This window comes from Amaranthus tricolor, chromosome 16, assembly GCF_026212465.1.
Source record: "Amaranthus tricolor cultivar Red isolate AtriRed21 chromosome 16, ASM2621246v1, whole genome shotgun sequence".
Classification (NCBI taxonomy): Eukaryota; Viridiplantae; Streptophyta; class Magnoliopsida; order Caryophyllales; family Amaranthaceae; genus Amaranthus; species Amaranthus tricolor.
In genome coordinates, this window is record NC_080062.1 from 17,697,632 (window position 1) to 17,716,273 (window position 18,642).

At 29.3% G+C, this 18,642-nt stretch overlaps 2 protein-coding genes across 2 annotated transcripts; both read right to left on the reverse strand.

Moving 5' to 3' along the window:
- Positions 1–4,997: 4,997 nt before the first annotated feature.
- Positions 4,998–7,419, reverse strand: LOC130802729 (putative pectinesterase 63). Its single transcript, XM_057666774.1, has 5 exons — positions 7,273–7,419; positions 6,696–7,038; positions 5,950–6,156; positions 5,616–5,857; positions 4,998–5,476 (listed from the first exon to the last, which is right to left on the reverse strand). Exons 1-5 carry the CDS (start codon positions 7,407–7,409, stop codon positions 5,317–5,319), a joined length of 1,089 nt encoding a protein of 362 aa, XP_057522757.1. The 5' UTR covers positions 7,410–7,419; the 3' UTR covers positions 4,998–5,316.
- Positions 7,420–12,251: 4,832 nt separating this feature from the next.
- Positions 12,252–14,700, reverse strand: LOC130802730 (pectinesterase PPME1-like). Its single transcript, XM_057666775.1, has 5 exons — positions 14,555–14,700; positions 13,978–14,320; positions 13,202–13,408; positions 12,868–13,109; positions 12,252–12,728 (listed from the first exon to the last, which is right to left on the reverse strand). Exons 1-5 carry the CDS (start codon positions 14,689–14,691, stop codon positions 12,569–12,571), a joined length of 1,089 nt encoding a protein of 362 aa, XP_057522758.1. The 5' UTR covers positions 14,692–14,700; the 3' UTR covers positions 12,252–12,568.
- Positions 14,701–18,642: the final 3,942 nt, after the last annotated feature.

Genomic DNA, 18,642 nt, shown 5'->3' on the forward strand with positions numbered 1-18,642 from the left:
GGAATCACCATATATCGAACATAGTAACAAGAAGATTTTGTATGTGACTTGATATAAATTTTAGGCGAGATGCTCTATCCTAAAATATCATTTCCTCCCTATTACGGTGCTTGGGAATATAAACTGGAAATATGTTCTGAGATACAAAGAATTTCACTAAATTTCTAGCACAAGGAAATTTGAACGACATGAGAAAACATAAGTGGTAGAAGAAAATGGAAATTTACAATCGAGACTTGCAAGTTCTCCATGTAAAGTGCTAGAGAGGATAAGAAATTCATAAATCACATTTATATTTCATGTATATCTCATGTAAGAAATAACTTACACATGTCTTCTATATTTATAGAAAAGCATACAACCATTCATGAAGTAATATGTCACTTCATGAACCACAACATCGATCCATGAATCAATGTCGATATTAAATCAATTTATCCCAATTATTCAGTTAATATAACCATAATAACCGTAGGTAGTTATTTCATACGTAACAAAATCGAATAAAACAAACATTGCAAAAAACAGCGCGAAAGTCGCGAGCTGCGACCTGAGCAATTTCCAAAACAGAAACTTTGTCTTGATATCTTGCGATCCGCAAAAGTACTCTTGTACAAAACAACAATTTTGCAATATTGAAATATTTAACATAATTATTAAATTTATTTATTTATTTGATTTAATTACTTATCATTTCCGATGACCATTATATGCTCTAAATGAAAATAATTCTTGCTCTTTCTCTTGCACTTGTGTTCTTTCAAGAGAGTAATTAACTTTTGTTAGAACATTTAGAGCTTATAATTCTTGGAATACTTGTTGTTAAGTGACATACCCTAATCACCAAGGGTCTGTTGTGTTGTCTGTATCTTGTTGTGAATTTCCAAGTCAAAAATCCAAGTACCTTTGTGGGGGAAATATCACAAAAAGAAAGTGATTACACGCCTATAAGTATCAAGTTTCTGGGTAACGATTGTCGTTACAAAGATAATCTTCAAGTTTATATTTAGTGTATTTTATAAGTTTTATTTTAGCCATCATTAAAAGGAAAAATACAAATTTCCAATTGTAATTTTGTATTTTGCATTATTACTTTGTAATAGGTATGTATAGTGAAAATGTAATGTAATAGAATCGATTAAGTAAGGGAAAGGTAACAATAAAGTGTTATTGATATCATTTCTTTGGTATAAACATGGAAAGGGAAACACTTGACGCAAAGTTTTTTTTTTCTTAAACGCTAATACACCAAATGTTGTTCAAAGAACATATATTCATCATTTATCTATATAATATCAAAATTGAATGGAAATAAACATTTCAAGTAAAATTCGTATTTGTCCACAAAATTGCAAGTACTTCCTCCGTTTTATCATATTTCCTACATTTGACTTTTTACGCAATCCAATGTGTTATTTTAATTATTTATATATTGAACCATACACATTTAAAAATTATAAAAAGTTAATATTATGAAATTATGTATTTAAACGATTTAAACAAGATTCCACTTGACTATATTTTTTTCTTACACATTAGCCACAATATATAAAATAAGCTTGAAAGATGAATATTGTTAAAAATCCTTATGTAGCGAGTATTTCAAAATGGAGGAAGTATTCACTTTGCAACATTATCACTGTTTTAAAATTATAATTCCTTTATTTTTTTTATGCCATATACCATAAACTCTATAAGTTAAACCTCAATTTTTGCATTAAAATTGAAGAAACTGAATCTATAAACCTCTATTTCAATTCATGCTAATCAAATCTAAAATATTTACTAAAAATAGATCCTAAAATAATAACCTCAATTTTTTATGCCACATACGGTTAAAGCAATAATAACCGTTGTTTCCTAATAATAACCGTTGTTTCCTAATAATAACCGCTGTTCCCTAATAATAACCGTTGTTCCCTTAGCAGCAGTTTCTTCAGCAGTTCCTGTTCCAGTACTAACTGTTTCTGCTATTAATAGAAACGTTTTTGCTATTAATAGAAACGGTTATACTTAGGAATGGTTATTTGCTAACTTATAGGTATAAAGACCGGTTAAGAATAATAGCTAAGACCCATTCAACAACCACTATTTTTATTTTTAGCAAATCCAATATTTACTAAAAATAGATCCTAAAATAAAGGATTATTTTTAGAAAACCACACGTAAAGAATTTTTAGAAAAACTTTTTTCCAATTAACTATAATAAATAAATGCAACAAATTAATTTAAATACATTAACTAAAAAATAAAAATCAGAATTTATTAGTTAACGTAGGCTGACTTTGGTTTGGGAACAGTGTGCTGTTTCCAGAATCCAGTTTTGCTAGAACATCCAACTTAGGAACAGTAGACCTGCTGTCTCCATTTTACATCCCAAGCGATATACTTCTTCTAACATTCCTTGAATCCTTTTGACACGTGCATTCCCATGAACTAAGTCATAGGTACTACCAACGATCACAATTAATCGGATATTGATCTACACACAATCTCTAAACACATATTTGCTTAAGTGTAGTCATCATCAAAACTCAAGAGGTCCAACATTTTTTTCTTACACATGAGCCACAATATATAAAATAAACTTGAAAGATGAATATTGTTAAAAATCCTTATATAGCGAGTATTTCATAATGGAGGAAGTAATTCACTTTGCAACATTATCACTGTTTTAAAATTATAATTCCTTTATTTTTTTTATGCCATATACTATAAACTCCATAAGTTAAACCTCAATTTTTGCATTAAAATTGAAGAAACTGAATCTACAAACCTCTATTTCAATTCATGCTAATCAATTCTAAAATATGAAATGGTATATCTGAATTTCAATTCAAAAAGAAATGAAGGTGGTTTTCTCAATTGATGATGACATGAAGAGGAAGGTGGAAACATAATTTGTTAACTGCTACCTTCAGGAGATAGTGTGTTGTATGGTTATTTTAAAGTTAAAATATGTGTGAAAGAAAAGAAAGAGAGTAGTTGGATTTTGGCACTAGATTTATAAGTGGGCAAACTAACATTAAAAATTATAGCAAATTTAAAGAAATATAAAATTGTATTTTTATTCAAGTTATACAAAGCTGGAACATAACCTAAAATAAAATGTAGATAATACACATAATGCATGGAATATTTGTTTTTATTTTTTTTTAAACTACGTTGTTATGATACATTCCTTGTCTATGAACATTCCTAATTTCTTCTCTCCAATCACCCTAGACAATCTTCCATCATCCCTTCTCCAAACTTTAGAATCTAGGTTTTGAAAGTGATTAAGGAAGGACGATGTTATGAATGGTGTGACTTGAGTGCACATTTGGTATGTGCATTCATGTGGTGACTCTTGGGATGGAATCCCTTAAGTATGTCATGAATGGGTGTATTAAGATGAGTCTTGATGATTGTGGTTTATGATGATGATTAAAGTATGGATTAATGAGGTAATGAAGTATGAGTTAATCATAGGAGTTATGGACCTAATGAAGAAGTTCAAAGGTTTAAGATGCTCTACTATGCAAGTCGAGCAATACTGTCAGAAGCCCTCTGAAGTGTCGCTCGACCAGCTCGCTCGACCGAGCGAGCTCCAGAATGGGTCGAGCAAGCAGACAGAATGTAACCAGAAACTTCCTGTAGTCTGATCGACCAGGCTGCTCGACCGAGCGAGCCTCTGCTTTGGTCGAGCGATGTCTCTGACGCTCCTAAGATGTTGTTTTTGACTCTTCAAGTTCTTGTGGATGTTTCATTATCATTTATTCATAGCTTTAATATACTTAATGTTACTTAGTGTGATCTCTCCTATAAATAGAGAGCTCTCATTCACATTGTGATCAATATCCACAAAATACACCCCAAGCCAAACACTAGCCTATATCTCTTCTCTATTGTAATTCTCCATATTTGAGAGTTCTTTGAACTCCTTTGATAATATAAGAGATACTACACACCGGAGGACGTAGCCTAAGTTTGGTGAACCTTGTTAAATTTTTTGTGTCGTTTTATTGCTTTACTTTCTCCTATAAACATCGATATCATTGATAGCGTAATTTGTCTGTCACTAAACCTCATACATTCGATCTTGACAATATTGGAGTTCGAAACACATTGTTCGAACTCTAATACATCATCGTTTTCAGACGATAAGAAAAGAGATTTGGTGTTAGAGAAAAAGGCATAAGAAGAGTAGGATCGTCCTTAACTTTTTATAAGTCCTAGACCAATTGAAAAAATAGGGTCCCTATAAAGTTTTTAAGATGTAATTTCACGAAGAAAAAATACAAAACTTTATATTTATAAAGTATCATAGAAATAAAATTAATGACTTTACCTTCAAAGAGGAATTCATGAAAAATTTACAATATTTTTCATAATAATTTCATTTATTTCGCGTATCATAATTCAATTGTTTTCCTGTATCTTTAACTTTTTGAGAATTAATTTTAGCATAACACATTGTTTTGAGTTGATTAACTCTTTGCTTTTCTTTTTTCTAAATTTTTTATGTTTCTAGAAAAATGCTTTTAAGAAAAAATATTAGTAAAAAAGTAAATTAAAAACTTAAAACATAGTATCTCTAATTTCCCAAAACATATAGTCTTTCTTCTCTGTAATAAATTCTCAACGTCTAGAGTTTAGTTCAATTCTTAATACCTATAAATCAATGATTTTCCTCTAATATAGCCGAATTGTTAAAACAAAAAAGTTTTAATCAAACTCTTAAATACTAAGAAACTTAGCTCATTTCTTTAATTTTGTGTTCACTTTATTTTTTTCAAGTATTTTAATGCAACTTTTTAACCTCAATATCTTTAAGTACGCATCATAAAAATTTATAAAAATTATATTTGCAGTTTAGGAGGTGGCGTTTGGTTGTTAAGAACACAATTTATTCAAATTAAATTTGAAGTTATGTGAATGGACTACAAATTCCAATACTAAAAAAATACAATTACTTTTTACAATAACAATTTGATAAATGTCTCTTTAGAGATATGTGATGAAATTGAAATTACAATTTGAAAACTCTCCCACATTGTGTAGAGGATAAAACTACATTCAAAATAAAATGTTAGTTTATGTAATTGACTAACTAATCATATTATTTTGACTAACATTTAAATATTCTTGAATCAAAATACAAATTGTACTAACATCTACTCTAATAAAATTGCTACATATCTCTTTTATATAGAGAATTTTCATAGAAAATGTAACAATATTATTTAGACTCATATGTTTAAAAACATAACTCATTATTTTCATAATTATTTTTGAATTCCATTTCACCCCTTTTGGCTATACGAGATGTAATATTTACAGTTGAGGAGCTGGAAGTAGCCACTTAGCTGCATCAATATACTCAAGACTCATAAATGTCTTAGCCTCTGATTCTGTTAACTTCTTTGTATATGGTACTCTTTTGTCCACTGCTCCACCTGGGCCTGTGTTGCTGAACTCTCCAAAGTACACCGTTCTACATATACAATTAGTAATACATGTCAACCACAACTTTTTATTCGTATGAATTATTTCATAAAACTAAAGTGAGATTTTTAAAAATAATGAAAAATCATGTTGCTAAAACAATGCAAAATGAGAAATAATTGTCTTACTTTTGAACTTCAGGCTTGTTGTTGTCGGACCATCCCTCGGGTTTAATAACATCACTAATGTCACAATAAGCGAAAATTACTCGAGCTGCTTCAAACCAAGCTCTGCCTAAGTGTGTATTACCACCTGTTCCGGTTACTTTACAATGGACAAAAGAGTATCCACCGGCTTCTTGTTCGTTCTTCCTAGCATGAGCAGTTATCACCGCCATATCATCTCCCGGTAACACTTTAATCTCAGAATTCTGTGATTTTTAATCAATATTATTTCTAATGAAGAGAATAAATTAATTAAATTAAAAAATAATATAATAATAACAAAGGAAATTTTTCATACCAAATAAAGTGATGTAGCTCCGCCAAAGATAAAATCAACAGTACCCTCAATATAACAATCCTTAAACAAATGGTTACCCTTGTCATCGCAAAGAGTGTCTTGAAATCCAATAAATTTACAGTTATAGAATGCAGCTTTGTCGCCAGAGATTCTCATTGCAACAGCTTGTGCTCCTTTTGCTTTTCCATCAGGCCTTGGGGCAGAATTCTGCATTTTAAAATATTTTAATGGCATCCACATATTATAATTAAAAAAATGACATGTGAAATGAAACTAAAAATAAGTAAAAATATTCAACACTATATAAATATTAATTACATCTAATGATTTCTAACTATTTCATAAATTTGCAAACTAATACCATTTTAAAAAAATTATATATTGGGTGTATTACGTACTACATCATGTAACCTTTTGATTATTATCTAGACTCTTAATCTTGAAACATTATTTCTAAATATAAAGAATTTTTAAGATAAAATTATTTCTTAAATATCAAAAATAGCATGGGTCAATTTCAAACACAATAACTAGATTTCTTGAAATTCTCTTTGCATAAATAGTGTAAAGCTTTTTTTAAAAAAATTTTTTTTGCTTTTCTGTTTTCCTTTATATATATTTAAAAAAAATACATTTTTTATAAACTTGTTTTTATGTTGATTTTGTATAACTCAAAAAGAACAAAGATTTGATATCTTAAAAGTATTAAAATATTGAGCAATTATCAAAGGCTAAAAGAGATTTACCGAAATAATTATATTTGCAGCAACAAAATAATCAGCCTCAACAATTAGAGTTGCACTATCGACTGTCCCATACTCAAGAGCAGTTCCTGCAAATGTTATTGTCGGCATATTCTTTGGATGTCCAAGAAATGTAATATATGACTGATATCTTTCGACTTTAACTTTTTCTCTATATTCTCCTGGACCAATTTTTATTATTACGCGCTTTAGGTTTCCTACTTTAACATGTTTAACAGCATCAGATATTGTCTTAAATTTTCCGGTTCCATCTTGCTTTACTTCAATGGTTTCTACCTCTCCATTTTCAGCTTCTATTACATTTGGTTCCAATGTTGTTTGTTGGCTACAAAAGTTTAAAACGATAAATAAATTCTTAGCGTATAGATAAGGTTCCAACTACTTTAAATAACAATAAACTATTTGCATATTAGAGAATCTTAAATGGTAAAGGCATCGAAAATACTCGATATAATTTCTTTTCAAAATAATATTTCGTGGACTAGTGTATACATTATTTCATTCCAAAAACAACTTATTTAAAGAAGATAGATATAAAAAGTGTGTATTTAGTATGTACCTGACTGGTTTGACAGCAGTTTGAAACCAGGTGTTAATTTCAGCAGCTGTTTGTGGTACTAAAGTTTGGGCATATGTTGTAAATGCTACATTAATCAGTAGAAAAGTCACCAAAACAAGCCTAATTTGCCCTTCCATTTTATGTTTTTTTTTTTTGTGTTTTTATTTTCATTGTGCAAAATAACTTCTCTTATATAGGATAAAGATTGAGAAATTAAAAACATCCAGACTAAAAAGGAGCGTGTCCATTCAAAAACAATGGTTAAGGATCAATAAAAGACTATCATCAGGATTGATTTAACTAAAAATAATTGTATTTTATATGCTTCAAATATAGGGTATGTCTTTGAATAGAATAATAGAAATATTGGACTATTTTTAAAATTAATTTTGTATAAAACGTTAAGATTTTTGAAAATTTTTTAGTGAAGGATAAAACAAAAAAGTAAGCTGAAGAAAAAAAGGAGATGAAATAAAAAAATGCGAATACATTTACTGATCAGATTATAGATGAGATTAAAAGAAAAATAATTGAGACCATTGTCAAAAATAAAAATAGAACAAAATAATAAAAACTTAAACATTAAGTGTAACAAATTTAAAGAAATAAGGATTATTCATAAAACTTTGTATATAAAGTGTATAAAAAGAGAAGGCTTCAATGTTCGATCTCCTTTGTAATGATCCTTATTTTTTCTATATAGAATTTTTTTGATTAATATTGTTATATATATTTGATTGATTATTACTCTTTTTTAGATGTATGAAATTTTTATCAATAAGTCTTTAGGTTCCTTCCAAAAAAAAAATCCAATTCTCTATTGATCTATATATAGGAATATCATGCAAATAGAAATAGAAATTATAACAAACCAATTTATATTATCTTGTATGGATGGCAATGGAACTCTATGCTTTGTTGATCACCTAGATGGACCCCATGAAGATAAGGTTGCAACAAAGAATTCAAGTCGCTCGGAAACCTGATATTTATAGGAAGCGTGAGTACACTTTCCTTTTGTGATATTTCTTCCAAAAGGGTGTTTGGGATGATGATAAAATTAACGATGAGATACAACCAATAGAATAATATTTTAGCACAAAAGATATTGCAAGAGTAAGACAAAGTATTGTAGATGGACAATTAACTTATGATGATGTATAAAGAGTTTATAACTCTCTTTATACACAACATACAAAAGAGAAGCATGAACAAAGTGTATGTTCAAAGATAAATTCAAAAATGTATGTAAGAATGGGTGGAATGCCCTTTGCACATTCCCTTTATTTATAGAGTAAAGTGTCAAGCAATACCTACTTATGAACAAGTTTGTTTCAAATCAAGCTTATGAAAATAAGTGATTGTTTCATCTAAAGCTTGTCAAAAAAACTAGATATATGTTTCATCATAATTAATCATCAAATGTAGGTTACCAAACATTAGTGATGATTGAAGCCAAACAACACTAAAAGAATAAACTAACAAAACCGAAAATTCAGGACAGTAGGGTAAGCTGACTTAGCGTCCCAAAAAATGCCCTAAAAGTCGAGTCGACTTTTTATTCTGTCACAAAATGAGACAGATCAGAAACAAGCGAAGACTCGGCTTTCCTTTGAAGCCGAGTTGGCTTTTTCCTCTATTGTGCTATATTGCGTTTTTACTTTTAGGCATATTTTGAACTTGCTATTTATTTCATATTGTTGCACTACTATATTTAGTATGCATTCAAAAAGAATCTGAAACTATGCATTTACTTTCAGAATCCAGCATTAAAGCCTATCTCAAACACAAATTTAGATTCATTCATTTTGGCCTTGTTCAAATAGGAATAAAATCATTAGTTCATAAAGGAGTTGATTGTCCAATTTTCCTAGCCCTTAGAGACGATCGACTTCATAATTATAAAGATTCTGTTTTGGCTATGATTCAAACTAATATCTGTAATGGCCCAATATATTTCAATTGTTTTCCAAATTTTACCACAGATCTTCAAGACCCATTAATTTTATCTTTTTTAATTTTATTTATTTCAAGTTGAAGATCTTTGACCGAAAGAGTTTGATTCTTAATAGAAATTAATATTGAAGTCATGTCTTTGGAAGAATATTTTTCTAATAATTTTGAAATATTGAAAGGTTCAATTTGAGGAATTGGAATACTTTGTTTTTAGAGGTAGAGGTTTCACCCAAAACCATAGTTTTGAGTTTCAAAAGGGTTTCTCTTTTGATCTCTTTATCTTGGATTTTGTCAACGAGATCAAAAAGAAATTCTACATTTTTCTCTTTATCTGTTAAAACATTAATACATTTGATAGGATAGGAAGAAATCGAAGATTCAGAATCTGAAGTTTGATCATTAATTTGTAAAATTTCATCATCTTCCTTTTTAATAAAGGCGAATAGTCCCCCATAAGTAGTATTATTAAGAGCTTGTTCTTTATCTATATCATATTCAGCTATTTTTCTAAAAATTCTTTGAGCAAATAATTTTGGTAGTCCATATATAAATTTTTCTTTCCAAAAACTTTGATTGCAATCTTGTCTTTGTAAAACATAACTAAAGAAGGTATCTTTATACCATCTATAGTCACTTAAAGTTGGAGAACGTAAATTTTGTAAAATCGTTTCTCCAGAAGAAAGAGTTTGAGTAGGGTTACCGACAAAATGAAAGGCAATATCTATGATTAAGAAATCACAGCAGTCAGATTTTTGAAAGACATTTCCTTGATCATCCATGATGTCAATAACATGATTCAAAATTTCTAATCTGTCTTGCAAAGTGAGAAGATTATCCCACCATTTTTTTAATTGCCCAGTAAAACCTGATATAATAAAACCAAAAATTATTTGTTCATCCAAAGGTTTTACTTCTTCTAGCTATAATTCTGCAGTGTTAGATAAAATTCAAATGTCTTTACAAAAATTAACTGATAGTCCAAGTCATATTAAGGTTTTGAGTAAATATCAAAGTTCAGAGATATCTTCTGATGAAGAAAATGCAAGATGGCAAGCAATTTTATCAGTATTTGATTTTCAAATAGAACATATTAAAGGCGAAAGTAACTCTCTCCCTGATTTCTTAACCAGAGAATTTCTACAAAGACATCATAATGCCAGGGAAGAAGAATCAGCAAGAAAATCTCAAAGGGTTCCAAAGTTCAAATGATTACGAAATGGAACCAGATCCAAAACCAAGCAAGACAGAACAAAATCAATTTTCATCCTCCAAAAATCTTTAAACTACTCTATCCATTTCAAACAAATTTACTCAACTAAGTGATTTTCCCCCACTTTCATATTCACAAATTGTTCAAGAGCCTACTTCACAAAATATTATTCCAAATTCAAAACAAAAAGAACCAACTACAAAAATACCAACTAAAGGCCTTACCAAATCTGCATACATTACAAAAATCGAAATAGAAAATGTATATCTCACTAATTTTACAATTCCTCAAAGTCAACAAATTATTCATTTTATCAATCAGAAAAGTTTTCCAAAAGTTTGCGAATGGATACCAGAAAATCATTTTAAAACTCAAAGGTTTTATGAATTTATTTTAGTAGATTCAAACTCTGTTGAAATCCAACATATCAAGGATTCTTCCGAAAAAATAATTTATTCAAAATGTATTTTTAAAAAAATTATTTCTTCTGCAGAATGGGGAGACCTTTATGTAGAGCGAATTTTTTCAAAAAGATTTTCCCCACAAAATTACTCATACTATGATTACAAAATGGCCTGGTATAGAGCATTTTTATTCAGACCATTTGATCATTCATGGTTTTTATATTTGACAAATATTGTCCAAAGAAATATCCCATGTGGTTTTATCATTGGTGGTATTTATTTGGACCAACTCCTCAAATTTATCCAAAAGAATGCAATGAGGGTTTCACGACTTTTGTTGCCAATTCAAATTATCAAGCCTATGAAACTCCAGTCATGTTCCGTGCAGAATTTAAAATTCCATGGATTCTATGTTGGAGTTACTATGTCAAACAACACCTTCCACATCCATATCCATATTCATTAAATGGTAGGACAAATTTACCTTAGAAATTTGTTCTACAAAAATTATTATCTCCTTTTTTCAAACCGGTATAAAAATGGAATATCAGTCTCCATCAACCATAAACAAACCTTCACCCTCAAAAGCAACATCAAGTTCAAACTCTCCCCAACACAATAAAAACTTCAAAGAAGAGAGTCCAAATACAAATTCATTATCTAAAGTCCAAAACGCCATTCTCAAAAGAATTCTTGAAGATCCACAATATGCAAAGAAAATATTATCAGAAGAATCCTCTGATGAGATATTATCTGAGTTCTCAAATGAGTCTTATGATCCAACATTTGGTGGCCCATGTGCTCAAGATCCATATGACTTTTAATATTGAACTCAGAAAAGTTCAATTCAAATATACAACAACTCAAATTAATTCATCCAGAAGCACAAACGTAAGCAATGACGTATTTAAAGGCATCTTCAACAGTAATCAAAAGCATCTTCAACAGTAATTCAAAGCATCTTCTACAGTATTATAGTGTAGCTTAAATAATTAAGTTTGTACTATTTACTTTTTTCTTTAGTTTCTTATTGGAAGAGCAGATTACATCTTATCTCTTCCTTCATGTATAAATTAAGTGTTTAGCTTTCGTAACAAAGCATCCTATAATTTTTCTTTAGTTTTAAGTCTTCTCTCAAATTTATCTTCTCTTCTGTACTTATCTTACTATTATCAATAATATTGTAAGATTTATATTAACAAAATTGTTCATTTTATTTCTCAATCGATCCTCCTTGGTATCATTTGCGGTTTAGGAGGAGATGTGAAGGGGTGGCGCTTGGTTGTTAAGAACACAATTTATTCAAATTAAATTTGAAGTTAAGTGAATGGACTACAAATTCCGATACTAAAAAAATACAATTACTTTTTACAATAACAATTTGATAAATGTCTCTTTAGAGATATGTGATGAAATTGAAATTACAATTTGAAAACTCTCCCACATTGTGTAGAGGATAAAACTACATTCAAAATAAAATGTTAGTTTATGTAATTGACTAACTAATCATATTATTTTGACTAACATTTAAATATTCTTGAATCAAAATACAAATTGTACTAACATCTACTCTAATAAAATTGCTACATATCTCTTTTATATAGAGAATTTTCATAGAAAATGTAACAATATTATTTAGACTCATATGTTTAAAAACATAACTCATTATTTTCATAATTATTTTTGAATTCCATTTCACCCCTTTTGGCTATACGAGATGTAATATTTACAGTTGAGGAGCTGGAAGTAGCCACTTAGCTGCATCAATATACTCAAGACTCATAAATGTCTTAGCCTCTGATTCTGTTAACTTCTTTGTATATGGTACTCTTTTGTCCACTGCTCCACCTGGGCCTGTGTTGCTGAACTCTCCAAAGTACACCGTTCTACATATACAATTAGTAATACATGTCAACCACAACTTTTTATTCGTATGAATTATTTCATAAAACTAAAGTGAGATTTTTAAAAATAATGAAAAATCATGTTGCTAAAACAATGCAAAATGAGAAATAATTGTCTTACTTTTGAACTTCAGGCTTGTTGTTGTCGGACCATCCCTCGGGTTTAATAACATCACTAATGTCACAATAAGCGAAAATTACTCGAGCTGCTTCAAACCAAGCTCTGCCTAAGTGTGTATTACCACCTGTTCCGGTTACTTTACAATGGACAAAAGAGTATCCACCGGCTTCTTGTTCGTTCTTCCTAGCATGAGCAGTTATCACCGCCATATCATCTCCCGGTAACACTTTAATCTCAGAATTCTGTGATTTTTAATCAATATTATTTCTAATGAAGAGAATAAATTAATTAAATTAAAAAATAATATAATAATAACAAAGGAAATTTTTCATACCAAATAAAGTGATGTAGCTCCGCCAAAGATAAAATCAACAGTACCCTCAATATAACAATCCTTAAACAAATGGTTACCCTTGTCATCGCAAAGAGTGTCTTGAAATCCAATAAATTTACAGTTATAGAATGCAGCTTTGTCGCCAGAGATTCTCATTGCAACAGCTTGTGCTCCTTTTGCTTTTCCATCAGGCCTTGGGGCAGAATTCTGCATTTTAAAATATTTTAATGGCATCCACATATTATAATTAAAAAAATGACATGTGAAATGAAACTAAAAATAAGTAAAAATATTCAACACTATATAAATATTAATTACATCTAATGATGTCTAACTATTTCATAAATTTGCAAACTAATACCATTTTTAAAAAATTATATATTGGGTGTATTACGTACTACATCATGTAACCTTTTGATTATTATCTAGACTCTTAATCTTGAAACATTATTTCTAAATATAAAGAATTTTTAAGATAAAATTATTTCTTAAATATCAAAAATAGCATGGGTCAATTTCAAACACAATAACTAGATTTCTTGAAATTCTCTATGCATAAGTAGTGTAAAGCTTTTTTAAAGAAAAATTTTTTTTGCTTTTCTTTTTTCTTTTATATATAATTGAAAAAATATACCATTTTTTATATCTACTAATGTAGATTTATGGAAAAAACTTGTTTTTATGTTGATTTTGTATAACTCAAAAAAAACAAAGATTTGATATCTTAAAAGAATTAAAATATTGAGCAATTATCAAAGGCTAAAAGAGATTATTACCGAAATAATTATATTTGCAGCAACAAAATAATCAGCCTCAACAATTAGAGTTGCACTATCGACTGTCCCATACTCAAGAGCAGTTCCTGCAAATGTTATTGTCGGCATATTCTTTGGATCTCCAAGAAATGTAATATATGACTGATATCTTTCGACTTTAACTTTTTCTCTATATTCTCCTGGACCAATTTTTATTATTACGCGCTTTAGGTTTCCTACTTTAACATGTTTAACAGCATCAGATATTGTCTTAAATTTTCCGGTTCCATCTTGCTTTACTTCAATGGTTTCTACCTCTCCATTTTCAGCTTCTATTACATTTGGTTCCAATGTTGTTTGTTGGCTACAAAAGTTTAAAACGATAAATAAATTCTTAGCGTATAGATAAGGTTCCAACTACTTTAAATAACAATAAACTATTTGCATATTAGAGAATCTTAAATGGTAAAGGCATCGAAAATACTCGATATAATTTCTTTTCAAAATAATATTTCGTGGACTAGTGTATACATTATTTCATTCCAAAAACAACTTATTTAAAGAAGATAGATATAAAAAGTGTGTATTTAGTATGTACCTGACTGGTTTGACAGCAGTTTGAAACCAGGTGTTAATTTCAGCAGCTATTTGTGGTACTAAAGTTTGGGCATATGTTGTAAATGCTACATTAATCAGTAGAAAAGTCACCAAAACAAGACTAATTTGCCCTTCCATTTTATGTTTTTTTTTTTGTGTTTTTATTTTCATTGTGCAAAATAACTTCTCTTATATAGGATAAAGATTGAGAAATTAAAAACATCCAGACTAAAAAGGAGCGTGTCCATTCAAAAACAATGGTTAAGGATCAATAAAAGACTATCATCAGGATTGATTTAACTAAAAATAATTGTATTTTATATGCTTCAAATATAGGGTATGTCTTTGAATAGAATAATAGAAATATTGGACTATTTTTAAAATTAATTTTGTATAAAACGATAAGATTTTTTAAAAATTTTTAGTGAACGATAAAACAAAAAATGAAGCTGAGGAAAAAAAGGAGTTGAAATAAAAAAGGGAATTCATTTATTGATCAGATTAAATGTTTTTAGTCATTTATTGATGAGATTAAAAGAAAAATAATTGAGACCATTGTCAAAAATAAAAACAGAACAAAATAATAAAAACTTAAACATTAAGTGAAACAAAATCAAAGAAATAAAGATTATTCATAAAACTTTGTATATAAAGTGTATAAAGAGAGAAAGCTTCAATGTTCGATCTCCTTTATAATGATCATTATTTTTTCTGTATAGAATTTTGTTTGATTAAAATTTTTATATATATTTGATTGATTGTTACTCTGTTTTAGATGTATGAACTTTTTGTCAATAAGTTTTTAGGTTCCTTCCAAAAAAACAATCCAATTCTCTATTGATCTATTTATAGGAATATCATGCAAATAGAAATAGAAATTATAACAAACCAATTTATATTATCTTGTGTGGATGGAAATGGAACTCTATACTTTGTTGATCACCTAGATGGACCCCATGAAGAGAAGGTTGCAACAACGAATTCAAGCCGCTCGGAAACCTAATATTTATAGGAAGCGTGAGTACACTTTCTTTTTGTGATATTTCTTCCACAAGGGTGTTTGGGATGATGATAAAATTAACGATGAGATACAACCAATAGAATAATATCTTAGCACAAAAGATATTGCAAGAGTAAGACAAAGTATTGCAGATGGACAATTAACTTATGATGATGTATAAAGAGTTTATAACTCTCTTTATACACAACATACAAAAGAGAAGCATGAACAAAGTGTATGTTCAAAGATAAATTCAAAAATGTATGTAAGAATGGGTGAAATGCCCTTTGCACACTCCCTTTATTTATAGAGTAAAGTGTCAAGCAATACCTGCTTATGAACAAGTTTGTTTCAAATCAAGCTTATCAAAATAAGTGATTGTTTCATCTAAAGCTTATCAAAGAAACTAGATATATGTTTCATCATAATTAATCATCAAATGTAGGTTACCAAACATTAGTGATGATTGAAGCCAAACAACACTAAATGAATAAACTAACAAAACCGCAAATTCAGGACAGTAGTGTAAGCCGACTTGGTGTCCCAAAAAGTGCCCTAAAAGTCGAGTCGAGTTTTTATTCTGTCACAAAATGAGACAGATCAGAAACAAGCGAAGACTCGGCTTTCCTTTGAAGCCGAGTCGGCTTTTTCCTCTATTGTGCTATGTTGCGTTTTTACTTTTAGGCATATTTTGAACATGGTATTTATTGCATATTGTTCCACTACTATATTTAGTATGTAGTTTAAATAATCTAGGCCTTTATATACTCCAAATGTCCAAGAAGTTTTGCATGCAACCCTACTTAATGATTAAAAAGAATATAATCAATTTTACAGAACATAATTTTTAAAGAGGTATATTAAACAAATTTAAATTATTGCGATTCTATTTTGTTGAGTGACTTGTCAATTTTTACACATTTTAGTATACTATGGTCTTTATATATCTTATGTCTTTTTATTTTATCTCAATATAGTATAATAACATGGTAATTTTGATTTTCATTTTAAATGGATTATTTTGTACAATTTTATTTTAAATCAATGTGAAACTTGATTGATTCAATTGTAATGACTCAAAAGTCACTAAGTTTATGCTGCACAAAACTCTGAAAGGAATTTTTATTATTTACTTATGTTATTGATTATTATTGTTTAGTTAATTAGTTGAATTTACTAATTATCAATTTGTCTTCTATTTAGAAAACCTAATTAACAGTGTTTTGCCATTTATTTGTGCTGACATTTACTCAATCATCATCATGAAAAGTTAATATATATCGACTCTTTACAGAATAGTATTGTTAGAGTATATAATAGCACTACAATAAAATACGCACATTCAGACTAACAGAATCAGTTGGAATTCACTCGGTATACTTCAATATCGATTGAATTTCGGCTGATTTTGTATATTAGTCGATAAAATTAATTAGTCGGAATTTCGACTAATATTTTGTTGGTATGTGTATAGTCGGAATTCCGAGTGTTTTCTTACAAACTCAATTGACAATTTCAATCTAACAGTTAGTACGAAAATAGTCGAACATTTTAAATATCCCAAATTCGAATGATTTTTCAAAAATCAGCTATCAAAATACTATTTTTTTGTCCTTATTAAATTCCAATTAGACGACATTCAATCGAAAAACAGTCGTTGGGAAGTGAAATGGGTATCTTTCTATTGTAATTGTTAGTCCAAAATCAGTGCGTAGACTTACTTTATGATGTTATTATTATTTGTTATATTAATATTATAAAACATTATATTAATATACTATAAATAAAATTACCTAAAATAATCTAACATATTTATGGATTTTTTACCATAATCCCACCTATTGATTAACTATGAATAATCCCAACTTTGAAGGTATTTTCCTAGAGTAAACCCAATAACCGAATGACTTACTATAGCAAGTTATTATTTTTTTTAAAAAAGATAAATTAAAATAAAATGTCAAAAAAATTGTTAAAAAATGTTCAAAAAAAGTATGATTTTTTTATTAATTAGAATTTTTTATTTAAATTTTCAAAAATTTTCTCTAATTTTAAATTAATTTTTAGTTTACTTTTTTGGTAAATTATTTATTATAGCAGGTCATCCGTTTCCCAAGTTTACTCTAAGCAAATACCGACGAAAGTTGGGATTATTCATGGTTAATTAATAGGTGGAATTATTGTAGGAAAATCATAAAAATGTTGGATTATTCTAGGTAATTTTTTCTATATATTATATTATATTAATCATATTAATGATATATAAAACAATACATAACGACTTATATAAATCAAAATTGATATACCAAAATGACTACTCATATATATAAATAAAATTCATTAACTTAATGGTTGTTTCACATATAAACAAACTAAATTGTTCCAATACAATACAACTAATACATTAAAATAGCTAGATAAATCTAAGAGGATGGAGGTTGAAGAGGCTGACACTATTCCATAGAGCATACAAACTAGAGCAAGTTATTCACCTCCTCCCTTGTTCGTCGTTGCTCCTTTAAAAGTGTAGATTGTAGACTACTTATGAAGACTATAGACTGGCCCTACAAACCAACACAAGTCTTTTCAGCGCACTTTGGCTTCACTAGTGCGCACCCGGGAACACTTCTCAGGAGGTCACCCATCTTAAGATTGCTCCCCACCAAACACGCTTAAATGTGGAATTCTTAACAAATGAGCTCCCTAGAAAAGATGATGCACCTTGTTGATATAAGTAGTCTATCAATCATTTTTCAAGCTAAATCTGGGGTACTACACTCACCCCCACTTAGGAATACAACGTCCTCGTTAGACCGTAATTTCAGGATCTTTTCCCTCGTTAGGTGCACTGAACACAATCAGTCACGGTCGCAGGGTTGCTCTGATACTATTTGTAGCACCCCGGCCCCTCGGACCGCTGGTGACTACTCATAAAGACTGTAGACTGGCCCCACAAACTAGCACAAGTCTTTCCAGCGCACTTTGGCCTCACTCGTGCGCACCCAGGAACACTTCCCAAGAGGTCACCCATCCTAAGATTGCTCCCCATCAAGCACGCTTAACTGTGGAGTTCTTAGCAAATGGGCTCC

Coding starts and splice junctions, on each gene's coding strand:
- LOC130802729 (XM_057666774.1), bottom strand. CDS start 7,409: ATGGAAGGGCAAATTAGGCTTGTTTTGGTGACTTTTCTACTGATTAAT. Junction 6,157..6,695: donor CTGCAAATATAATTATTTCG/GTAAATCTCTTT, acceptor TTTAAAATGCAG/AATTCTGCCCCAAGGCCTGA. Junction 5,858..5,949: donor GAGCTACATCACTTTATTTG/GTATGAAAAATT, acceptor TAAAAATCACAG/AATTCTGAGATTAAAGTGTT.
- LOC130802730 (XM_057666775.1), bottom strand. CDS start 14,691: ATGGAAGGGCAAATTAGTCTTGTTTTGGTGACTTTTCTACTGATTAAT. Junction 13,110..13,201: donor GAGCTACATCACTTTATTTG/GTATGAAAAATT, acceptor TAAAAATCACAG/AATTCTGAGATTAAAGTGTT. Junction 12,729..12,867: donor AACAAGCCTGAAGTTCAAAA/GTAAGACAATTA, acceptor TTGTATATGTAG/AACGGTGTACTTTGGAGAGT.